This window comes from Anguilla anguilla, chromosome 9, assembly GCF_013347855.1.
Source record: "Anguilla anguilla isolate fAngAng1 chromosome 9, fAngAng1.pri, whole genome shotgun sequence".
Classification (NCBI taxonomy): Eukaryota; Metazoa; Chordata; class Actinopteri; order Anguilliformes; family Anguillidae; genus Anguilla; species Anguilla anguilla.
In genome coordinates this window covers 24,478,491-24,501,917 of record NC_049209.1, presented here as the reverse complement: position 1 = coordinate 24,501,917, position 23,427 = coordinate 24,478,491, and the positions used below count along the sequence as shown (strand labels likewise).

Here is a 23,427-nt window from a genome sequence, read left to right as displayed (position 1 = left end):
GCCTTTGGCCAGCCAACCAACATATTGATGATTGAACCCAACTTCCTGACTCTACAGTCAGTCTTAAGTGCTCATCATTCGCACTAGGCATGTGAATTTTAAATGGTTTAATTTAAATTTTATGGAGGCTGTAACCCTTGCCTTCAACATTACAAGAGGGGGGTGTGCAATGAAGGTGTCTACTTTAAACATGAATTTAAAAAAAATTCTTAATTTAAAATGTTTTTTTTTTCTTCTGTTTTTATACATAAAACTTTCTCTTTGGCTCCGTCAGGTTTTGACTGTAGATTCACAGTTAACTCGGGCACTGAACGTGAATCTACATTCCTCTCCCTCGTGTTCAATGCAAAAAAACAACTGAAATCCAGAAATAAACCTGGAAGACAAAGCTTCTGGACTTAAGGAAGAGACGCAGCAGAGCAGCGGGTTTAATATAGGTATTTTAATAGGTGTTGAGGGAGTACTAGTTGCGCCAGCAGACAGTGTAATGACAGTGAAAAGAGCTGAGGGCAATGGCTAAGGAATCCCTTTCTAAGCAGGGTGTCCAGTAAGGCAAGGCTGCATTAACAACTGGGCTGTAACAATCAAGTCCATACATGTCATGATACAGTACTATCGACATAAATTAGATCAAGCACACATGGTACAAACTTTCAAGAGGAAACATATTTCAATCTGGAGAAAGCCCTCAACAAGACTGTTTTAAACTGCGCAAGCAGTCACAAACACAACATTCTTGTATGGAGCAGATAAGGTATATCTTTCTGGGTGCATATTCAGGTTTTTTTAAGACTATCTGGATAAACAAACAATAAAAAAAGAATAAAATAAATAAGCTATAATTACAGAGGGTTTGGCAATTGTTCTTTGTAATTGCAAGTGTCCCTGGTTTCACCCTTTACTGGAGATAAGGGTGGTCCTTGATTCCTGCATTTCATGATACAAATCAGGGTGGTTATACTCTTGCTCTCTGAAATTAAACTCTCTGTGAAATCCATCTAGCGGACACAGACCGGCCAAGCCACCTCACAGAACTTCACAGAGTTCTCACAACAGTGGCTCTCCACGGTAATGACTGTGGGTTGTTACAAACTATTCACGTGTGTAAACGGTCAAAAACTCCTCCGTATAAATCCATCAAGTACAGAAAGTTGAGATTGAATAGCAAATAGAAAAATACAGGTACAAAAATCCATTACATTCAAGAGACAGTACTAGCACAAAAGGGTATTATCATTGATAATAGTCATTTAATTCATATAGGAACTCTAGTTTTTAAATAGGCATCTTAAATATAGAAAAGGTGGACAATGAGACGGGCAGGGGATTAAAATGTGTTGATATAGTTTTTGTCAATTTCATGCCAGAATGCTCAAATTAGCCTAAAATACTTCATTCATATTTACATACATTAGAAATGAAATAAATGTTTCTTTTTTAAGTCCCCTTCCTACCACATGGAAAGGGACAGAAATTTTGAGAAAAATAAAATAATAAAAGAAGAAAGCAATGGAAGTGTGTTGGGGGGAGGAGGAGGGGGACAGAAATTAACGTGATATTATTTTGGTTTGGGTTCTAAGGTGCAAATATTGTCTTTTAAAAGAGGCATTTAAAAGGTGCCAACACTGTACACCACGTCCACAAAACTGTTTTAAGTCAGAGAAACCCCATCAGAAATATAGCATTAATTGTGCTGATAAAGAACATCTGTTACCTGAAGATCATATGCACCAACAAAATCCAGTGCAACTGCTAATCTAGCCTTATTCTTACCATGTATTTGATTTAAAGACACTGTTCCCTTTTCTTTGGCAAATGTCTGCAAAACCACATTTAGTTACGTACATGCTTTCCCACTGGCTAGTGCCTTGTTTAAAATGGTTTTCAAGGAAGTACATGTGCTTCAACCAGTAAAGGATTTTTTTGGGAAGACACTTCTGTTTCCTTTTTTAATTATAACTGATTGAAGGAAAACAATTGGGACAGTGTCATCTTTAAGTGGCGCTAAATTACTTTGAAAGCTCATTAGAATGTCCAGATATGGACAAGGTGCACCAACAGCACCGATTTAAGTATACACAAGGAAGTCTTATGTAAGTTCTTTAATGCTTAGTCATTCCAAAAAGTCACACTGATCCCAGAATTATTTCCTCAAATCTGTACAAAAGATATCATTTCAATGCATCTAGGATTATTTTATTAGCAAGCAGAAAAAATCTGAAATCTCACTTGCAACTTTAAAAGCTGAAGCTCTGAGTTCAATCACCAGCTTCTAAGCACAAATACATTTTTGGGAAACTTTCAAACTGACCGAAGACATCCGTCACAGTAGGAGCACTACAAAAGCAATGTCAGTCTAAATTGTTAAGTACACCTAAAACCGGCATTTAGAGTTTTACGCAAAACGAATGCGTGTGTGTGCAGCGGTCTGGGCCCTTGAGTCACTGTAAGGATGCCACACATCCTGGCCACACGGTAACACCATGGAAAACTATGAGCCGGCTCTTTACAAAGTACTTGTGCCCCAATGCACAGATAATGCAGTTGCTATAAGATTATATACTCTCAGAGAAGCAGAGAAACAGGAGCTACTGTTCTACAAGCAGTGCAGTACAATTCAGTGCTCATCTGCTTAACAAGTAAGCATAGAAACATTTTCTATATATGTATTTCATACTGTGTGTGTTTATTTATTTATATATATATATATATATATATATATATATATATGGATTTTTTATATATATATATATAAGCTTTTTGTTTTCTTACAACAGTCTTAAATCCAGTAAACTGGGACCCAGGAGAGAGATCTGAGGTTTGGAACAGCTATATATAAAAAATAAAAATAAAAAGACAGGAGAAAAAAAAACAACCAGATAAAAACTAACAGAACAGTGAGACATACAATGTATTCGAGAGACAATAGTTTTTTACCACTTCTTTAACAGTTTTCATAGAGGATGCGGCAGATGATGAGAAGTATGTGTGAATAACTGATCCAAACAAAGAAGAAAAACAGCCGACAAACTGTGCAAAAAAAAGATTTCAACATTGATGATAAAAAAACAATTAATTGTACAGGTTATCAACTGCAGCTCCAAAAAGCACTAGTATGCTCTAACAGAAGGAGTCCTGAGGGAGAGGGTCAAAAGATCGTCATACACAAATGGAATCATTGTATGAATCCTAAATTTATAGTTTGCGAGCTACACGATTACACAATTTGAGGGCAGGATTCGAAACCCCTGATATAGGAAGATCTGTCATTCACATCAAGTGTGAAGACGGGGTTTGGCGGTTCGACTGCCCAAACTAAGGCAGCTGAACGAATGAGCAGGTGGTCAGCTGACAGGCTGAGAGAATGACCTGCTGCCAATCAAGAGAGAAGCCCACCCTCTTACCTGCCGTGGAAGCTTTCAGAAACAGGAAATATTAGCCCGCTGTGGAAGCTTTCAGAAACAGGAAATATTAGCCCGCCGTGGAAGCTTTCAGAAACAGGAAATATTAGCCCGCCGTGCTGTACACAGGCACCGTACAGGCTGGGCCTCTTTCAAGTTTACCCCGCAGATTTTCGTGGAATGAAAGCCTGGCCATTTCACTTAAAAGAGAATGTGCAAATAAAACAAAAAAATTTAAAAATGAAGCGTACAGCGAAGAAAAGTCAAACTTCAGTTTGACGGGACAGTTCATTTTCAGTGACATGATTTAAAGGAGAGGACAGAGACATGGACAGAAAATCCAAGACTAGAAAAAAAAAACAACCAGTGAAGGAGGACTCTCAATACAAACCTTAATGAATAAAACGGAATAATTAAAAACAAAACTACGCCTCTTCTACTGTAGCTAAAAATTAGTGCAGTGTCTGTGTTATTAATCTATCTTAGGAAACTAGTAGCACACATTTGGATTAGCTATTCAGATGCTACACAGACTGCTGAAAGGTCAAGCATTGACATAAAATGCATCTCTTTTCATTCAAGTACTTCCAGTGTGTGTGTGTGTGTGTGTGTGTGTGTGTGTGTTTGAGAGAGAGAGAAAGAAAGAGCGAGAGGAAAAAATATGCTGACGGAAAAGAGAAAAAAAAATGTACCAGTGAACCAGTGAGTGAGTCTACCCATGAGTTAATCTCAGTTGATGTCAGACATTGTTGATGTCAGACAGAGTGGGTGCTGGGTAACAGAGTTTGTAGCTTCAGTTGCGCAAAAAAAAAATTCCCATCAGGTCAGAATGTCGAGCAGCACACTGACCGGCTGCCTGAAGACCCATTCCCTTCATACAGTAAAACGGAGTCTTGCGCTAGAACCCTGATCTACTCGGCTGCCTGTCACAAATTACAGACGGGCCTTGATCTGCTTTTTCTGACAGTTTGAGCCTCCCCCCAAGCAAACCCCCCTTGCCTCTACCGTAGAAATACCCAGCAATGGCATGCGTTCCGAGATTTCCAAACAAGACCAGGTCAAAACCTAGTATATGGCTGGACCGGCCGACGAATGGTGTGACTTCATAACTCGGCTGACCAATGGTGTAACTTCATCACTCAGTCACTCAGTCGCAGAGATTCGCGTTCAAAGGGCTGGCACCGCTATTGCGGTCCAGCCAAAAAATGGGTTTGATGTGAACTCAGTCAGAACCACAGAGGTTACGCAATATTATCAGTGTAACGAGGCTGGAATTACAGCTGCAACATGGGTGGAGTGCATCATGAAGTATGACTCAAGAGGAAACACAGGTCCTCTCGAGCTGTGCAAAGCCGGGGAACAGGCATGTGAGACTCAAATCTTCAGCTAGTGTAATAAATGAAGCCCTTGGGCAGGAAGTATGTTCAGTGTTTGCTGAAGCTCTCAATGTGTTAACCGCTAGGTTTCACACGCTTCCACAAACAGGAAGTACTGAGTACTAGCACGAAAAAAGATGCGAATAAACTAAACCCTGCACATCAAAACCACATGGGTGAAGACTGTGAGAAAGCTTTTGTGTGTGTGTGTATGTGTGTGTGTGTGTGTGTGTGTGTGTTTAAATGCACTTTTTGTTTGCAAAACTTGACCTTTAAAGACGGCAGCCGTCTGGTGTGTAGCGGTGTCCGCTAACCCGTCGCAGCCGCCCGATGGAAAAACCACGCTCTGGTACCGGCTCGGCTCCGCCGGGGGCTGGGGGTCAGCTTTGCCGGGAGCTGTAGAATCAAGGTGGGTGAGGGGGAGGCACCCTCCCCCCCCACTGGGCACAAGCGTTCGGCAGGCCCTGCTCCTCGAGTCCACAGCCGAGCCCAGTTCACACCGAGCGCTCTCCGTCGCTGCCTTCCTTTCCCCAGGGAAAGGTTAGGAGGTTAGGGCAGAGAAGCATGGCGTGACTGTGTTGTCTGGGGAAGGGCGGGGGGGTGCGTGGGAGGAGGAGAGCGGGGAGCCTTCACTGATCCGCGCAGGAGATGAGCACAGGGGCCTGGGCCATTTCTGTCGACTGTGTATCCGCTGCTATGGTGACTGTGCGTTGGCCTCTGAAACCACAGAGAAAGACCATTAGAAAAACAGGAAGGGGGCAGTGCCGAAGGCCTCACCGCTTATCAAAGACGGAAGCTTTCCAACACTTCATGCCAGCTTGACAACTCCATTTGGCTGCTGCGAGGCGACTTGCACTTGCTCCCACCCAGGTTAATGGTTCCTATGTGTCCCGACTACAGAGCTTCTCCACCCTCACACCCCAGCGGTGGAACAAACTCCCCATTCCTCTATGGACCAGTCGGCCGCTGCCCATTTTCCACCGCGGTCTGAAAACGCATCTCCTCAGACTGTACCTTGACTAACTCCAACATTACTACCCGCAGGGTTACTCCCACTAACAGATTACCGTCTTGTATCCTTGTATCTTGATCTTCTAGCACTTTAATTACACGTGTATCTTCATCTAGCACTGTTGTGTTGAACTGGTACTATCATCTTGATTTTCTAGCTCTTTATCATATCTCTTATAATCATCCCTTACTTCTAGTTTGCCTTTCCATAACTTTACTGACTTAGCCTATGCTTACTGCGTGAACTAGACTTCATGTTCATGGCTATGAATAACTGAATTGTACTTTATTGGACCCGTGTTCTGTAGTTGTTCCAATGACCATCGGTATGCACTTATTGTGCATGGCTTTGGATAAATGTGTCCGCCAAATAAAATGTAATTTAATGTAATGTTAAGCTCACGGGTGACAGGCGAGGGCATGCTTATGTGACCAGATGGAACCCAGAGACATGGGTAAAATTCCGTGGGTATAACACCATTTTTCTCCTGATGTTCCGGAACGCTGAATTCAATCGTCCACTGGAAACACTAAAGCCAATTAGGCACTGCAGGACAAAGTCAGCACTGGAAGAGTGGCGACTGAATAAAAAAAAAAAAAAAAATTCTGGAAAACACACTTTTCCAAAGAGTCCACATACTTACAGTATATCGCAATATATTTCATTTCTGGATGATTAACGGGATGAGCCGCCCAGCAGCCCCGCTGCAGAGCCCCGCCCGCTAAACACTAAACTGATTCCAGTGTTGTGTAATGGATGATTGGCAGCTGACCTGTGCGCATTCTCCATGGCAGCCACTTCGGCCAGAGCGGCCAGGCTGAAGAAGGCCGGGAGGCCGGAAACACTGGGCGTGTCGGCGCCGGCGTCGCTCGCTTCCTGTGGCCTGGGGTCAGCGTAGCACGCTTCTTCATTGCATAAAGTCTCTTGGGTTAATGGCTTTTCATCCTGATCCTGGATCAGCTCCTTGGCTTTGTCCTCTGTGGGCAGTGAAGACCATTAAAAAAAATTTCAAACAATACCGTCAAAGATTTCACATGACTTCGCATACATGAGCTGGAAAAACACAAAATGGGGAACCATTTGGAAATTCTTTTCATTGTTGAAATAAAAACGGGGACACCCCCAGGTTTCTTTAGAAACTTTTTGAAATAAGGAACTGCCTGGAAATCATTGTTTTGTGGTTTGAAAGAGAAACACACAAAGTATGACTGAGTGCACGCACACACACACACACACACACACGGTTTGGTTTGGTTTGGTTTGGTTTGGTTTGGTTTCAATTGCTCCAAAATTGTATTGTTTTGTCTGGCTATGTTCTCAAAACTTTTTGTATTTGTCACGCAACGGTTACATTGGCCATTTCTATTTGATGTCATGCAGTAAATAAAATAAGGAATGCAAACATCAGTTAACTCCGTTGCCTTCATCTGAATAAATCCATCCATCCATTTTCTAAACCGCCAACTCCTGGCCAGGGTCACGGAGGGTCTGGACTCTATATCACCATATATTGGGTGAAAGGCGGGAATACACCATGGACAGGTCACAAATCCATTCCAGCGACCACTCACCATTCACTCACACATTCATACCCAAAGGACCATTTAGACTCCCCAATTAACCTAACCTGCATGTTTTTGGACTGTGGGAGGTAAGCGGAGTATCCGAGGGAAACCCTCACAGACACGGGGAGAACATGCAAACTCCACACAGAAACCCGCACAGACACGGGGAGAACATGCAAACTCCACACAGAAACCCGCACAGACACGGGGAGAACATGCAAACTCCACACAGAAACCCGCACAGACACGGGGAGAACATGCAAACTCCACACAGAAACCCGCACAGACACGGGGAGAACATGCAAACTCCACACAGAAACCCGCACAGACACGGGGAGAACATGCAAACTCCACACAGAAACCCGCACAGACACGGGGAGAACATGCAAACTCCACACAGAAAGGCACCCGCACAAGCACGCACATGCACTCACGTACACGCACACGCCCGCGCACACACACACGCACGCACATGCACTCACGTACACGCACACGCCCGCGCGCTCACACGCACGCACATGCACTCACGTACACGCACGCATATGCACTCACGTACACGCACACGCCCGCGCACTCACACGCACGCACGTGCACTCACGTACACGCACACGCCCGCGCGCACACACGCGAGCACGTGGGGGTCCTCATCTCTGCGCAGAGCCGTGCCACTCACCCTCAGCCGGGGACACCCTGCCGTCCGCCGTGCGCACCAGGTGGGTGATCTTATTCTTCCGGGCCTTCCTCTTCTGGCTGCCCACCAGCATCTCAGCTGCCCCAAGCGCCTCCAGGGACATCGGGCCACAGGGGGGCGCCGGCTTCCCCTTCTGCCCTCCGTCCAGCACGGGGGGGTCTTGCATCACTATGGCTGCATATTTGGGGGGGGGGGGGGGGGGGTGTCAGGGAATCACAGGTCAGGTCGTCCAGCATGGACATACAGCCAGGAAACACAATGCACTTCTCTTTGGTGTGCTACGCTGTTATTTTCTTGTTAGCAGGTGGCCCAACCTCAGCCCCCACAAGACTGCACCAGACACGAAGAAGCTCAGCATTGGAACCTTCTAGATGAGCCATACGCGCGGCCCCATTGAAAACACCAGGCTCTCAAAATGACCTAAATACTGCTGGCAGTTTCCTTTTGGTTGAGGAAGGATGCTTTTAATACATGCCAGGAAGCCACAAAAGGCAACAATCAAGTGGAAACAAACCCTCTGAAGCCTGCCCTCGAAAACAAACAAACACACACACACACGCACAGTCAAGAATGTGGTGGGCAGTTTTTAAGCAAGGTGGAAAAAAAAGAGTTTGAAACATCACAATGAGAGATGAATGTGCCTATTCACCTTTATCCACGGTACTGGGTTTCTCCTTTTTGTGCTTGTACTTGCTAACAATCTTGTGGAATAAATTCTTTTTCTGAGATGGAGATGAACCTAAGATTTAAAAAAAGGACAAAACAAAAAGAATATAACATGCTATGTTAAATGATATTAATGCCACTCCTGAGTGAAATGAGCAGTACCTGGTTTAAAACAGAGACTTAAGGTAAAAAATGGGAGGTTTCATTCCTGGGGATATCCCACAATGCCCTCTGCTCACCCTTGCAGGGCTTGGGCGCCTCAGGCGCGCCGTTGCCGCTCGGTTTCTTCTTCTTGGCGACCGAGGTGCTCTTCTTGTCGAACGTCAGGGGGCTGTACTGCGGGAGACTGTTGAACTTCTTCTCAAACTCCTCCTCCAGTTTCCCCAAGCTGCACGCGACACGGAGCACAGCGTGAGCCACGGGGCACAGCGTGAGCCACGGAGCGCAGCGTGAGCCACGGAGCGCAGCGTGAGCCACGGGGCGCAGCGTGAGCCACGGGGCGCAGCGTGAGCCACGGGGCGCAGCGTGAGCCACGGAGCGCAGCGTGAGCCACGGAGCACAGCGTGAGGCACGGAGCACAGCGTGAGCCACGGAGCGCAGCGTGAGCCACACACCCCAGGACAGCTCTGCGCAGGCACGCAGTTCAACATGCCTGCCGGTCGCCAGCATGGGGGGTGGGGGGGTGTTGGTCACCTTTCAGACCTTTATTAGAGACGCCAGGTCTGTGCCGACGGGGCCTACGCTTCCTCATGCTGATGCATTAAACATCCACTGTGTTTACGACTATAACGGGTGCTGAATAAAAGTGTAATATCATGACACAAATATATGTGACAAATAAATTTTACTTTAACTGTTTTTAAAGAAGACTTAAAATTAATTAGAAAATTTTTAAAGAACTACACGCGTCATTTGGTAACTGCTGACACCCGAAACCGTGAAAACCGTGCTCACCCAGGAACGGGCTCGTCTCTGGACTTGGACTTCTTTAGCTTCTTGGGGTTGCTGGCGCCCGTCTGCGCGAAGGCCCAGGCCTCCTCGGTCCAGCCGGCCTCGTGGTCGGACACGCTGCCCCGGCCACCAGAGCCTCTTTTACCTGCGCGACACACAGCGGAGCGTCCAGTCACACTTCACCTGCGTCCGACCGCACAGGCACAGCACCGGCAACGATGCACTGACTGCCCGCTTCCTAAGTGTGGCACAGGACCATTTAGTCAAAATATTATCTGAGAAATTATCACAAGAGCACAGCAAAGTTTGCCGCCCCTTTACTAAAATTCGCTCTATCGATATCGGAAAACACTGAGATCTACACTATTTTGCACATTAGCAAAACAGCAACATTATAGCAAGAATTTTTGATGTTAAGAAACAACCACTTTAATGCTTTACACAAGAGGGTAGGTGAGAAAGTGTAGAGAATGAATGCTCTACACTAAAGCGTATATACATATATAATTCTAACAAGCAGCGAGATGACTTATTTTCAAATACTTTATCTGCTGAAATAAAAAAGTATTCATGACGTTGATCAGCCAATCAGCATCAGATAGTCACAGTCTTTGTGCTCAAAAACCTGTGGTATAAGGGAACTAAGACCTGTCAGTCATACATTACATCAACGTTTTTTCTTCATCTGGACAAGCTAACTGAAATTAGTAAGTATTTACTGGACAACGGCCTGGAAGGTTGATTTTATGGTCAGACCAGCGCTATTCCGTCCTGTTCATTTCTGGGTCACATGTTCTCACCCATCTGCTGCCCTCTAGTGACAGCTATAATGTACTGAAAAGATGAATGGTATGAATACACCATGGGACCACTAGTGTTAAACAAGACCAGGTTAAAACCTAGTATATGGCTGGACCTACACGTGATCCGGCCGACCAATGGTGTAACTTCATCACTCACTCAGTCACTCACTCAGTCACAGACATTAGAGTTTGTAGGGCTGGCCAAGCCAAGAACCATATTACTTCCGTTACCCCAGCCAAACACAAACGATACTGTCTGATCACATTTATTTTTCTTGTCCGCACTCTGTACCTCAAACCACATGAAGCACCTCTGGGGTCTGCCTTCCTCCTAATAATGGAAATAGAGTCTGTCCCTAGTTGTTTAACCACTTCCACTGTAAAAGCAGCGTTACTGTGTTAGAGTTCCCACTGTCAGCACCGGCCCTAATTGGGTCACACAAGAATATTGTAGCTTATTACACTGTATAGTACACAGTAACAGATAATTGTTAACATTATTATGGTGAGAGAGGTGATATTGTTTGTCCCCTTTCACAGTAATGGTGGTGCTATTGAGTAAACATATGATTTAGTCCCTCTGTATGCATTGGCCCACAAATCTGCGCAAAAATAATATGGTAGTTTATAGAACTGATTATGGTCACTAACAGGGTTCCCACACCTTCTTTAACATCTAATTCAAGGACTTTTCAGGGACTTCTTTTGCAACGTCAAGGGTAAAAAGAGTTGGTGTTGGGGGAAAAAAACAAAACAAACGCGCTAAGCGTTAATGTTGTGGGGAGAACTTCACTCCTGGTCTTGAGAGCAAATGTGTCAATGTCAGACATGATCCCCCCCACCCCACCCCAGAAAAAAGCAAGTAGCCTATGGCAGTCTGTGGCAGCGGAGCTGAAAACTGATGGGGTAGAAACCGCTCCTGAAGCTGATTATTGGTCTTGACCAGTTTTTTGAGCCAAATAAGGTATTAAGTATTAACTCACTTAACACTCAATGCCATCAGATATAGCTACTTCTCCAAGAGACACCTTACTTCAGCAGCTGTTTAGTAATTAGACATTTCACATTATTCAGATCGATGAAAAAAAAAACGATACAACCTCAGCCAATTATGAGTGGTTGTGCAGAGAATGAATAAACAAGTGAAAACCTAAAACTTAACTAAACAAAGGCCCAAAGAAATAAGACTGTCCTGTTGTATGCTTTTCCACATGGGACCAAGAATGCATTTGAAACCTTGGGTGCCCACATATCCAGAACAAGTTATACAATAGAACCACAAGGCAATTACTATTTCTGCACAAAATATTCAACTATGCAATCAAGCACTTTCCAATTTTTTTTAGACCATCAAGGAAGTGTTCTTCTCAAATTCACAAACTTTTATGGATTTTCAAGGACCGAGGGAGCTGTGAATCGAAGATCCCGGGGCACTTTTTGAAAGAGTAGGGGCGGTAACGCTGGTGTCCTGGCCGAATTCCCACAAAACCTGGTTCTCTACAGCTAGCCAGTACGCCTGTGTTCACCACTGCTGCACTCATGTTCACCAATACTGGACAAAAACTTCCAGACAAAGTGCTGTTGGAAATATGCTAAGTTTGTCCCTGCTTATTGTAACAGCAGTGATGCTGCAGTATGAAGGACTGATACTGTACCTCTGTCCACATTGGCCCTCAGTGAGGCCAGCATTCCTTCAGAGACCAGAGTCTTGTACAGGGCACCCTTGCAGGTCCTCTCCGACTTCCTGGAGCCACAGCTCTCGGGCTTGGCCTCCGTCTCCGCCTCCTTCTCCTCCGTTTTGAGGAGGAGCGGCGGGGGGCTGGGTGGCGGGGGCTGCTCCACAGGGGCTGGGGGCTCAGCTTTAATGGCAGGCTCCTCTACCACCTCCTCCTCCTCCTGCTCCTGCTCCTGCTCCTGCTCCTCCTCCTCCTCCTCCTCCACCTTGGGGCTGGGCGGGGGCGGGGGCGAGGGTGGGTCCAGCTCCAGGGGTGCGCAGTCTGCCGCTGGCTTCTCTTCCGCTTTAGGCTTCCTGGCTTTGGGCTTAACCTTCTTGGGTGAGACGGGCTCCCCGGGGCCCTCCGGCAAACGGGCCTTCTTCCTGGGCACTTCCTCCGGCCCCCACGCCCCTTTGGCCACCGCCTCGATGGTGTAGATCATGCTCTCCAGGTCCGAGTCGGACGACTGGCGCTTCTTGCAGGGCTTCTTGGGCGACCCCGGGCCTTCGCAGTCAGGCCTGGGGGCCTCAGTCCTCTCTTCCGCCTCCTCTTCCTTCTTCTTCTTCTTCTTCTTCTTTTTCTTCACATTTGTGGGTTGGCTGAGAGCTGGGGGACTGGCGTCGGTGGGGGTGGAGGACGTGGAGGATGTGGAAGAAGAAGAGGAAGATGATGATGACGAAGGTGAGGAGGAGGATGTGGAAGTGGAAGAGGAGGAAGAAGAGGACAGAGGAAGTTCGGGGGCTTCCGGCCTGTCGCTGGACACTGCGGCAGGGTGTGAGGGAGGGGCCGTGGTGGATTCGCCCACGGGCAGCGGAGCCAAAGCTTCCATCTTCCCTGCTTCAGAGGCCAAGCACATCTACGTTCATACAGAGAGAGAGAGACAGAGGGAGAGAGAGAGAGAGGGAGAGGGATACATAATTGTAAGAACAGATAGAAGGTGGAATTCAACCGACGCCACAGACACTGGTATGGCTTGAATAATATTTGACAAGTGTCAAATAATATTTGTACAGAACTATCAAGACATTCACTTTTAGTATGGGTCTGTATGAACAGGAATGCACAACCGGACATACCTGTACCTTTGCTTTGGTGATATATGATGCTGCTATACCAAGTCTAATGTACCAAAAAACCTTGTTTATTATCTAGTCTAGTGAAAAGTATCAGATATTTATTTGAATTAGAATAAATGTGATCAATTAATATATCATATCATACAAATACTGTATTGCCAGAAGGGGGCACGATTTTCATTTTTACACACAGGGCTCTAACGCAACAATTCAGCTAAATCAGTACAGTAAGTTCATTCACAAAGAAGCCATGTTGATTCCGCCCAAGTGAATCAACTGAGGTGTAAAATCACGATAATTAATTTAAATCAACACTGAATCTCCGGTCCGGCTCTGCAGGTTTGAGTCACGTGAGGATCCAGGCCCGCACCCCGAGCTTTCAGCGCCTGTGAAAACAACCTACCTCAGCAAGCTGGAAGAGAGCAGACTGTCCACACGGCTTCCCCTCTGGCCCGGTGGCATGAGAGGTGCTGGAGGAGATCTGCACAACAGAGACCAGAGAGGGTTCCTTATTCCCAGAGCAGGGAATGATACAGGCTTCCAGAAATTTCCATCTGCAGCTTCTAAATGCAGCCTGCCGCTCTAAGTGCAGCAGAGGCTAGCGGTCACACCGTGGAGCTGCATGAGTGTGGACACACAGCACCCTGACCCTCACATGGCAAAACATAAAACCCAGCTGTTCCCAAACTGAGGTCAGGAGGAACATTTTGAACCCCTTTAAAACAAGATTTTTGTCCATATTTAAATTTCATAAATAACACATTCAAGAAAGATGTCTGTTTTACTCATCTGGTTTAAACAACAATGTTGTGATCATTGTAATGAATAAGTATGCACACATAAGTATGTCTTCACTCTAGTGTGTTTCTTTTGCACATCTGCACCTTGAACTAATGCACTTGTTGTACGTCGCTCTGGATAAGAGCGTCTGTAATGTAATGTAATGTAAAGCCGGACCGACCGCAGTCGCTGTCACACAAAGTCGCCACCTAAGCCCTATCTTGTGCCTGCAAAAACCCGGATGCCTCCATGTACTATCGTTCTAAAGGGCCACTGCATTGCCGCCTGTGGTGGACGCCAAGCTTTAAGCATTTTATGGAAGGTGCGCAGCCGAGGCGTAGCCTGAGTGCGGTTTGGCAGCCCCTTAAACCGTAGCCTCTTAGCGCAGGACCGGGGGGAAAGCGCACCTCCGCCAGCTGGAACAAGGGAGAGTTCACACAGGCCTTCAGCGGGCCCTGCAGTCCTGGCCGCGGCGTCCCAGAGGAGACCTGCGGGCGGAAGATCCACAACAACGCTTCAGTTAGCCGCGGCGCGGAGGGGGGAACTGGCGCAGGGAAACAGGCTTTACAGAACGCTGCAGGTTCAAATGCCCAGGAGGGACGCTGCCTTCTCGACGCCCGGCGCAAGGTTTCCGGTAAACCTCCGGCTCGCCGGCCGCAAGGGCCGCAAGTCCCTCCGGCGGTCTCACCTCTGCCAGGCCGGGAGACGCCCTTCCCTCAGCGGCTGTGGCTTCTGCTGCAGGCCTGAGAGTGCTTGAGGAAATCTGCAGAGACCAAACAGAAGGCCAAAACTGTAAGGAAGGCGATGAACAGAGAAAAATATCCACATCATAGTCTCATGAACTTAACCAGTCTGTATTCACAGGTAACTGCGTACCAAAAACAGACAAAACCAAATCAAGTGGAACAATCCACTCAGTCTCTTCTGTCTAGCATCTGATTGGTCACGCAACACCCCCTATCTACACTTTACTCATTCATGGCATAACGCGCATTTCATCTGTACTTTAAATGCCCTATGACTTTTTTGATTCTGACTGTGAACTCTGCATAAATATCTGTATTTTATTGAATGAAATCATGCATTTTTTAATCCCTTATTTTCCCAGGGCCCACAGAAATAGCTTTTCCAAGAAAAACTAGACTTTTTAATTGCAATAATTATTTACTGCCAGAAAGTGACTCACCAAGTCACCTGAAACAATTTGTATGTTCAAACACATGCCTGCCAAACACATAAGGTAAAGTGCTATGCAGTCAGCCAGTGTGTTCTAAAGACCCAGACCCTCATCCTAAGAACATCTGGCTATCCACAGGTTTGGCTCGATATTTTATTTGCACTCCCTTGGAGCGCAGTGGTCAAAACACATGGTGATAGGGTCTCATCCCAGTCTGTCCGGACACTTTTCTTACTTCACTCACTTCCGAGAAAACCCAGCATTCATAATATGACTGTCAGAGCGCATAAAACACAGGATTAAGGACCTGTGCTCAGCCAATGAACACGAAGAACATGAATGCTGGCCTGAGCCCAAATCCACTGCGCACCGTATCTTTACTGAATCTGACTGATGCTAGAAAGTGCTCTGAAGCCCCAAAGAGGCTTTATTCCCCCAATCCCCTTATGGTATTTGAGTCCCCGTGACCTTTGTGTGATCCCTGGACCTGTCAGAAGTGTGCGATTCATCTTTCATGGAGGATTTTTTTTTTTTAATGCTTGGAGGACCTGTATCTGAAATACACACTTCTTGTACTCTACAGAACATATTCAGATGAGGGTTGTGTCTAAGGCATATTATTGGTTATGTGCGAAAGGCACTTGGGGGGAGTGTCTGAAGGTGTGAAGAGGTTCCGGGTGATGTCCTCACCTGAATGGTGACGGTGACCACCACAACAATGACCGTACACACACACACGCTACAGACACACATGCTACACACACACACGCTACAGACACACACGCTACACACACACACGCTACAGACACACACGCTACACACACACACGCTACAGACACACACGCTACACACACACACGCTACAGACACACGCTACACACACACAGACACACTCAAGTTTCTCACACACTCGGGTGCTCATGCAAAATTTGCACTCTCTCGCTCTCTCTCTCACACTTTCACGAGTGCACACACACACCCACGCGCACACACAAACATGCTCACATAAAATTTTCACTCCTCTTTCTCTGCCTCACACGCATACCCCACACCGTCTCTCACTCTCACCCATGTTTCTGAGTAAATAGCATATTCATGGAGCCTATGATTACAGCATACAGTACCTAGACGAGTGCTTAATATTCACCATCAGTCACATTCAGCCTTTTCACAGAACAGGCTTCGCACCATGTATTCTTTCTTTGAGTCCTACTTCAACACAAACAACCTGACTTTTCAATTTACAGATTCAAATAACCTGCCATGACCCCACTGGTCTCCCAACCCACCCATAAAAAAAGGTTCCGTATTTCATACGATTTCCACGGCTCCCAAACACTAAAAACACCATTATCCGGATTGTTAAGCATGAAGATCTATAGGACTGCATCACAGGCACAGAGAACTGTAAACCCTTGGTGCACTTGCCTCACATTTACAGCGACCTTCCAAATTTAGAAATAAAAGGTCTTCATTATTTTGTAGTGCAGCTTGTAATAATACGTTTCACTTCAAATGCCCCAAATTTTCGAATCCTGCTGTAATTTGGCACGCGATAAAGGCGAGGGCTTCTACATATCCACTGGAATAAATACAGGAATAAATGTCAAGCACAAAACCCACAGAAACCACCCATTCACAGGGAAACCGCAAAAAGAGGACGTGTCTGTCCGTTTCTTCTCTGAAGCATCAGCCTACTGCCCTACAACCAGCCAAAAGACAGCGACCATTAGCATCCCCCCTCCCCCCCCCTCCCCATTTCATGGCTTTTGTGGCACATTCCACGAGTTGCTTAATTAGATATCTGAATAAACGACCTGTCTGTTTGGAAGAGGACCAAGACGCCGGACGGGGGTGGAATTTTAAGTACGTGCACGAAACCAGGCTGAATGTGCTCGTCCTAGCCTAAAGCTGCTCAACGCTCTCTTGTAGAAAAAACAAAAATATTGGTCCTCTGACCATGAAATAACAGACACTGAATTTGTAATCATTTCAGCAGGTATCAGTGTTGGGTGCGGGGCTTCCTCCATTTTAAGCGTGCTGACGTCTAGCATTTTAATTTAGCACATTCAAATGCCTACGAACTAGCTACTTCCAGCATGAACACATGCACTTCTGACCTTTGAACCCCAGGGGGTCTTACCTCAGCTAGCTGGAAGAGTGCAGGTTTCCCAGGGTGCTTAGCAACGTCTGCGGCCCCTGACTGGGAAGTGCTGGAGGAAATCTGCCCAGACAGATCGGGAACTTTAGAACAGGGGCCGCCACCGCATCAAAACAACGGTAAAAAAAGATATTCAATATAATCAATATTCTGCTCGACGCTGTACCTCAGAGAGATTGAATAAGGCAGACTTTTCGGCCTGCTTGCCCGAGTCCACGGAGGTCGGAGAGGTGCTGGAGGAGATCTGCGGTAGAGAGAGGACGTCTACGTTACACATCACAAATCTAAACAGTCCAAAATGCGCCTAAGCATTGGAGGACTTTCAAACATGGCAGCAACGCATGTGACAATTCTTGAATTTTGTATCTTAAGAAACAGGTCACAGCTGAACCGGGGTGGGTGGAACATCTTACTTTCCCTGCTTAAACTGGTCCTGACTGGTTCTGTACGGGGGGAGGGGGGGGGGGGGGGTTTGTACGAGGAGGGGGGTTTGTGGCGGTCTGCACTGTCTGGCTGAGCGCGTCTCGGCAGGGCCTGGTCTCATATCTCCGCTGAGAGAGGTAGGCAGTGTGCGATTCCCCAGGCCAGGCTTCCCTGAATCCCACCCTTTACTGCCTCCCTCCTCTCCGGCCAGGAGCCAGCCATCTTCGCCGATGATGTAATGCGGCGATACGGTGCCGCCGCGCGGCTCCTGAGCCGCCAGGCCGTTTTATATCGACCCCCCCACCCTCCCCCCCTCCCCCCCTCCCACTCCCTCTCGGCACGAGAGCTGTGCGTCTGGGTAATTAGGATCAATTTGCAGCGGCTAAATGGAATTTGCAGAGGATTAGCGGGATACGCGGCCGCGGAGACTTGAGCGCGGTCAGCGCCAGCCCCCCCCAGCCCTCCCCAGCCCCCCCCAGCCCCCCCCAGCCCTCCCAGCCCCCCCCCAGCCCCCCCCAGCCCTCCCCGGCCCTCCCCAGCCCCCCCCAGCCCTCCCCGGCCCTCCCCAGCCCCCCCCAGCCCCCCCCAGCCCTCCCCAGGCCTCCCCAGCCCCCCCGGCCCTCCCCAGCCCTCCTCCCCAGCCCCCCCCAGCCCTCCTCCCCGGCCCCCCCTAGCCCCCCCCCCCCCTGCGCGGTAATGAAGTGCTCGCAGTGGCTTCGGCTGCCTATTAATTGCTCGGCCCTAGAGCCCTCCCCCTGCTCTCCAGAAGAGTGGAGTGCACGTCCCAGTCATATGCGCCAGCCGAGGGAGGCACAGCTGGGCCTGTGCCTCGCACACATCAGCGGGGCGGGGCTGGGCCGGGCTCGGCTAGGGAGGGGCTGGACCACGTTGATTCACTAGATTCTACCCTGATCCTGAAGGCTCTGCTCCCTGCAGGTCTGCCTCACTTACAGACACAGACACGTACGCACACACATGCATACATACACAGAAACAGACACACGGGTAGGCTGGCAGGCACGCAGATATGCACACATACAGACACACACACAGGAATGCCCAGGCACAGGTGGACATGTAGACATGTACCGAAGACACACACATGAATGCAACAGACACACACCCATAGCAATGGACGCCCAGGCACAAATGTGCACACACAGACTCATACAGACATACACACAGACACACAGACTCATACAGACATGCACACAGACACACAGACTCATACAGACATGCACACAGACACACAGACTCATACACACATGCACACAGACACACACAGACCCTGCCAGGGCTTGGACCGATCCTGCGTAGTGCATTCAGCAGCGCTCACTGTCACTGTTGCATCTGCTGCATCCTGGGAGACCCGACTGTCAGATCCTATTCACCTCAGCCACAAACAGCTACTCATTATATTCACTACCTGAGTGGGGGTGCGGAGAGATACATATTGCAGTTAATCATTCAATAAATCTCTCGCGGACGTGAGCCTTCAGATGTTCAAGGGAATGACGGGCTAGCCTCCGATTAGCCCCCGATCAGGACGCTGAACAGGGCCGTCTTGCACTTTAACAAGATCATAATGATGCAAACTCCCTACCGCACGCTGCTCAACAGCTCCCTGCGACTGAAACAGCGTGTGTACAAAACAGGAACACTCGGGAATCCTGCAGGGATCCGTGGGACGTGGGGAAGGGGCACGCATAAGGGGAGCACATTTGGAAGGCCTCGTTTAAGGCTGATGGCAGTAGAAGGAGCCTCGGACAGAAAAGGGCTCATAATTTGGCGGAAGAGAGCTGGGAGGCTGAAGAGCCGACGAGCCCGGGCGGGGCCCAGGGGAGGAGCCGGGCCAGGGGCCTACCTCTCTGGCGGTCAGCGCGTGCTCCCCGGCCAGCAGCAGCAAGCTCAGACCCCCCATCTTGGTGGGATCTGCGGGGGAGACGGAGAAAGGGGCGGGTGAGACGGGCCGGGCGAGAGGGGGGCGGGGGCGGGGGCGCGGTGTGCACCCCGGTCCGGCGCTCGCCACACGCACCTGCCATGGCGAAATTGAGCTGAGGCGCGCTGTCGGGCTTGGGCACTTTTTTGGCGATGGCGCAGTCCTTGGGCGGGGTGGAAGAAAGGGACCAGACCTTTTTGCGGGGGGTGCTGATGGCTTGGGTGGGGCTGGTCACTGGCTTATTGGTCGTGGGGCACCACTTGTACCCTGGGTTTGCCTTCATGAAAGCATCTTTATACTGAGAGACAAGAAAGGAAGCACAACAGAGGCTTAGGACATGAAAACAAAAAAAGCATTTGAATTATATTGAGATTAGCCTCACAATTTTTTATTATTTATTTTGTCATCAAAATTGTCTAAATTTCCTAACCAGGGGTCCTCAAATTTGGTCCTGGGGCACTCCTGTGTATGCTTGTGTTTGTTCTGACCACAATTGCAATTCCACAATTTAAATTTTTTATTGTTTAATCATGTTTACAGGGATTATTTACCCTCTCAAGCCAGTCTTTAATTTCATTAGTTTTAACTGATGAAATTAAAGACTGAGGTGAATCAGTAGGCTCCTCAAGGGTTAAAGTGTGGACACGTGACTACTATGACTAACCATTTGGAATTCATTTATAGACAAAGAAAATGATAATGAGCCAAACCTGCATTTTGTTACTACTTTAAAGGTAAAAAAATGCACTTAAGCACATATTCAACAACCCAATTATGAGCCTATTCATGTCTAATTTGATTAGTTAAAAAATGTTACCTCTTTTAAGTAATTGTGGGATTTTTTTATTCTTCACGGGATGCATACCTACTTCTGACATAATGTGGCTTAAAGAGGGTAAATAATCGGTCAAAACATGAAAAGCACCTAAGAGAAACTAAGCTTGCTAAAATTCTGGAATTGCAATTGTTGTTGGAACAAAAACAAGCATACACAGGGAGGCCTCCGAACCGAGTTTGAGAATCACTGGTCTAAACAAACTGATCATCGTTTGCAGTGTTTTCGTCTACGTTTGTACTCTGGCAATAAATAGATATAGCTTATACCCACTAAAAAAGGAAAGATGTTTCAAAACGAAAGTGTGTGATGCTGAATCTACACAGTAATTTCCTGATGTGTGGCTCTGTTCCAGACGACAAGCAGACGGCGCTGGCTTCAACTGAGCAGCGGAGGCTTCCGGAACACCGCGGAAATAAAAGGCGCATCTGGCGGTGTCTGTGTGAAAGCCGCTGCTCTCTTCAGGCTGGCCTTGATGCGCCGGGCGCCAGCGCGTTCCCCGTGAGCGGAGACCGCGCGTGGGGTCGGAGCCGCCGCGTCGCCGGAGAGACGGCGCTTTGTCAGAGCGACCTTCGCCGGCCGGTTTCAGATCCGCGGCTAAGCCCGCCGCACGGCTGGAGCTCGCGCCAGGCCTGACAAACGGGCGTCTGTCTGGGCTCCCGCGGCGCTGGCGGGAGAGCCGCGTGCGCTAACCGGGCCCGGGGCTCGCTGCACAGACGATCCGTCTTCACCGCTCGCCCCCCAGAGACGCATAATGGGGAGATAAACTGGGCCAAATCGCTAATGGTGAAACAAACCGAGGCTAACTGAGGCTACACACAGCAGGCCTGCATGTGAATCAGGATGGAATCAGGAGAAAACAAACAGGCTATTTTATGGGGAGTAATGGGGAGGTCAAACTGCTAGTCGTGAAAAACACTGCCAGTGGGGAAACACGGTGAGTCAAATCACTAATGGGGAGACAACCTGGACCAAATCATAAATGGGGAGACCGACTGGACCAAATCGTTAGTAGGGAGACAAATTGGACCAAATCTTAAATGGGGAGAGAGACTGGACCAAATTGTTAATGGGGAGGCAGACTGGACCAAATCTTAAATGAGGAGACCGACTGGACCAAATCGTTAGTGGGGAGACAAACTGGACCAAATTGTTAATGGAGAGACAGACCGGAGCAAATTGTTAATGGGGAGGCAGACTGGACCAAATTGTTAGTGGGGAGACAGACTGGGCCAAATCGTTAGTGGGGAGACAAACTGGACCAAATTGTTAATGAGTAGGCAGACCGAACCAGATCATTAATGGAGAGACGGACTAGACCAAAGCATTAATGGGGAGACAGGCTGGGTAGCTCAGCTGTTAGCTGCCCATGTCCCAGCCAATGAGGGCTGAGCACTGGCGCGGAGAGCAGAAACGCAGACAGAACGGAGGTTCACAACATGCGCCCATTCATGAAACGGGTGCGGTGCTGAAGGGTCAAGGATTTGAATCGGCTTCATTGTGCAGCATCCCCACCCACAACCCAACCCATTCAGTTACCGTCTCTCTCCCAATCACCCCTAAATTACCATCTATGGGTTATCTCCACAAGCACCTCTACACATTAATTATACGATCAAGAAAAAAAAAGGTTTCTAAATTGCCTAATTAATTCACTGACACATGTACATATTACAAGGCACTCCAAATAACATAAAATATGCCCGCCATTTAATTAAAAGGCAGGGCGTTCACTTTTAAGAGTCATTTATGTCATAAAAAGAACTCTCGAAAATGAAATAGTGGTACTGCTCAACCACCCTACATCAGAAACATAAGGGTGCAATTCAGTGTGCTATTATAAAGCCTTTCAGAAGAATTAGGTTCGGTTTATATAATCCTATAAAGTAAAAGGCTGTACAGGGAACCACCTCTGACACACTCGTACACATATCTCAGTTCAAGGACAAGATAATCGATTCACAGCTATGACAGAAAAGAGAGGGACTCTTCATTATTTTTTGGGCGGATTGCACCCTGAAGACTTCTCTGGGCACATATGTAGGTCAGTTCCTTTCCAGTTGCTATGTTCAGAAAGGAAGTTCATTTTTCTCTCTCAATCATCAAAGTGTTTAGTTAAGATGAGGCTAAAAGATTCTGGTATATTGCCATAAGATCTTCAGTCTATGCACCTCCAGCCCAAAGGGTTGAAATAAGAGCACAGTCCACTTAAATTTAAAGTCTATTTAGAAACCACTTCCTGTTACAGACCAATGTTTGGAATTAGGTTAGTGTTAAAGAGAAGTTTATTGTTGGCGTGCTTCTTCAGGTAAGGAGTAAGCTGTTTGGTGTTAATCTACATTAATATAAGGATAATTTTTTATTAGCCAGTCTAATATTCCAACTGTAGCTGTTTTTAAGCAACTGCTTTAGCAATTTTATGCTTTGTGTTACTCCATTATATCATTATGCAGTTGTTCAACATGTAGCTGCAGTAGTGTTTGATTTGATCCAATTAGTGTAATTTTGGATTGAATTGTTTGCTAATTAGCTGGCAGTGTTTGCATAGCTGTGATATTTTAGTTACCATGGCAGTGCCGCGTATTAATCAGCTGAGTGAGCAGCAGAGCAGAAGAATGCCTTGACATCTGCGCTGTTCAGTTAGCTGCTAGCAGCGCTATACAAGCAAGCTTTTTTGCAGGAGTCTAAGAGTCTGTCGACACGAGTGAGGCCGTCTGTGCCATTCTAAGACGAAATAAGGCAAGGGAGTCCATCTCAGGTTTTCCGTCAAGGAAGGACCTATGGGGTATGTACCGCCATCTGAATGGTACATCATTACATATTTAGTTATTAAGTTGCTTCACTCATATCATGTATT

The 23,427-nt window shown here is 47.4% G+C and overlaps 1 protein-coding gene across 10 annotated transcripts in view; it reads right to left on the bottom strand.

Moving 5' to 3' along the window:
• Positions 1-424: 424 nt before the first annotated feature.
• The window catches only part of LOC118235671 (HMG box transcription factor BBX), a 41,699-nt gene continuing 18,696 nt past the window's right edge, over positions 425-23,427 (bottom strand). For 9 of the 10 annotated variants that reach the window (XM_035433270.1, XM_035433268.1, XM_035433275.1 and 6 more), the window contains 14 exons: positions 19,832-20,033; positions 19,661-19,728; positions 17,540-17,617; positions 17,356-17,436; positions 14,725-14,799; positions 14,444-14,524; positions 13,660-13,737; positions 12,121-13,036; positions 9,666-9,807; positions 8,951-9,099; positions 8,695-8,784; positions 8,028-8,219; positions 6,562-6,766; positions 425-5,494 (listed from right to left, as the gene is read on the bottom strand). In XM_035433270.1, the coding sequence (XP_035289161.1) occupies positions 5,407-5,494; positions 6,562-6,766; positions 8,028-8,219; positions 8,695-8,784; positions 8,951-9,099; positions 9,666-9,807; positions 12,121-13,036; positions 13,660-13,737; positions 14,444-14,524; positions 14,725-14,799; positions 17,356-17,436; positions 17,540-17,617; positions 19,661-19,728; positions 19,832-20,033 (2,445 nt within the window). In that variant the 3' untranslated portion in view covers positions 425-5,406. The remainder of the gene's footprint in view (positions 5,495-6,561; positions 6,767-8,027; positions 8,220-8,694; positions 8,785-8,950; positions 9,100-9,665; positions 9,808-12,120; positions 13,037-13,659; positions 13,738-14,443; positions 14,525-14,724; positions 14,800-17,355; positions 17,437-17,539; positions 17,618-19,660; positions 19,729-19,831; positions 20,034-23,427) is intronic. The other variant, XM_035433277.1, reaches the window with a different exon arrangement.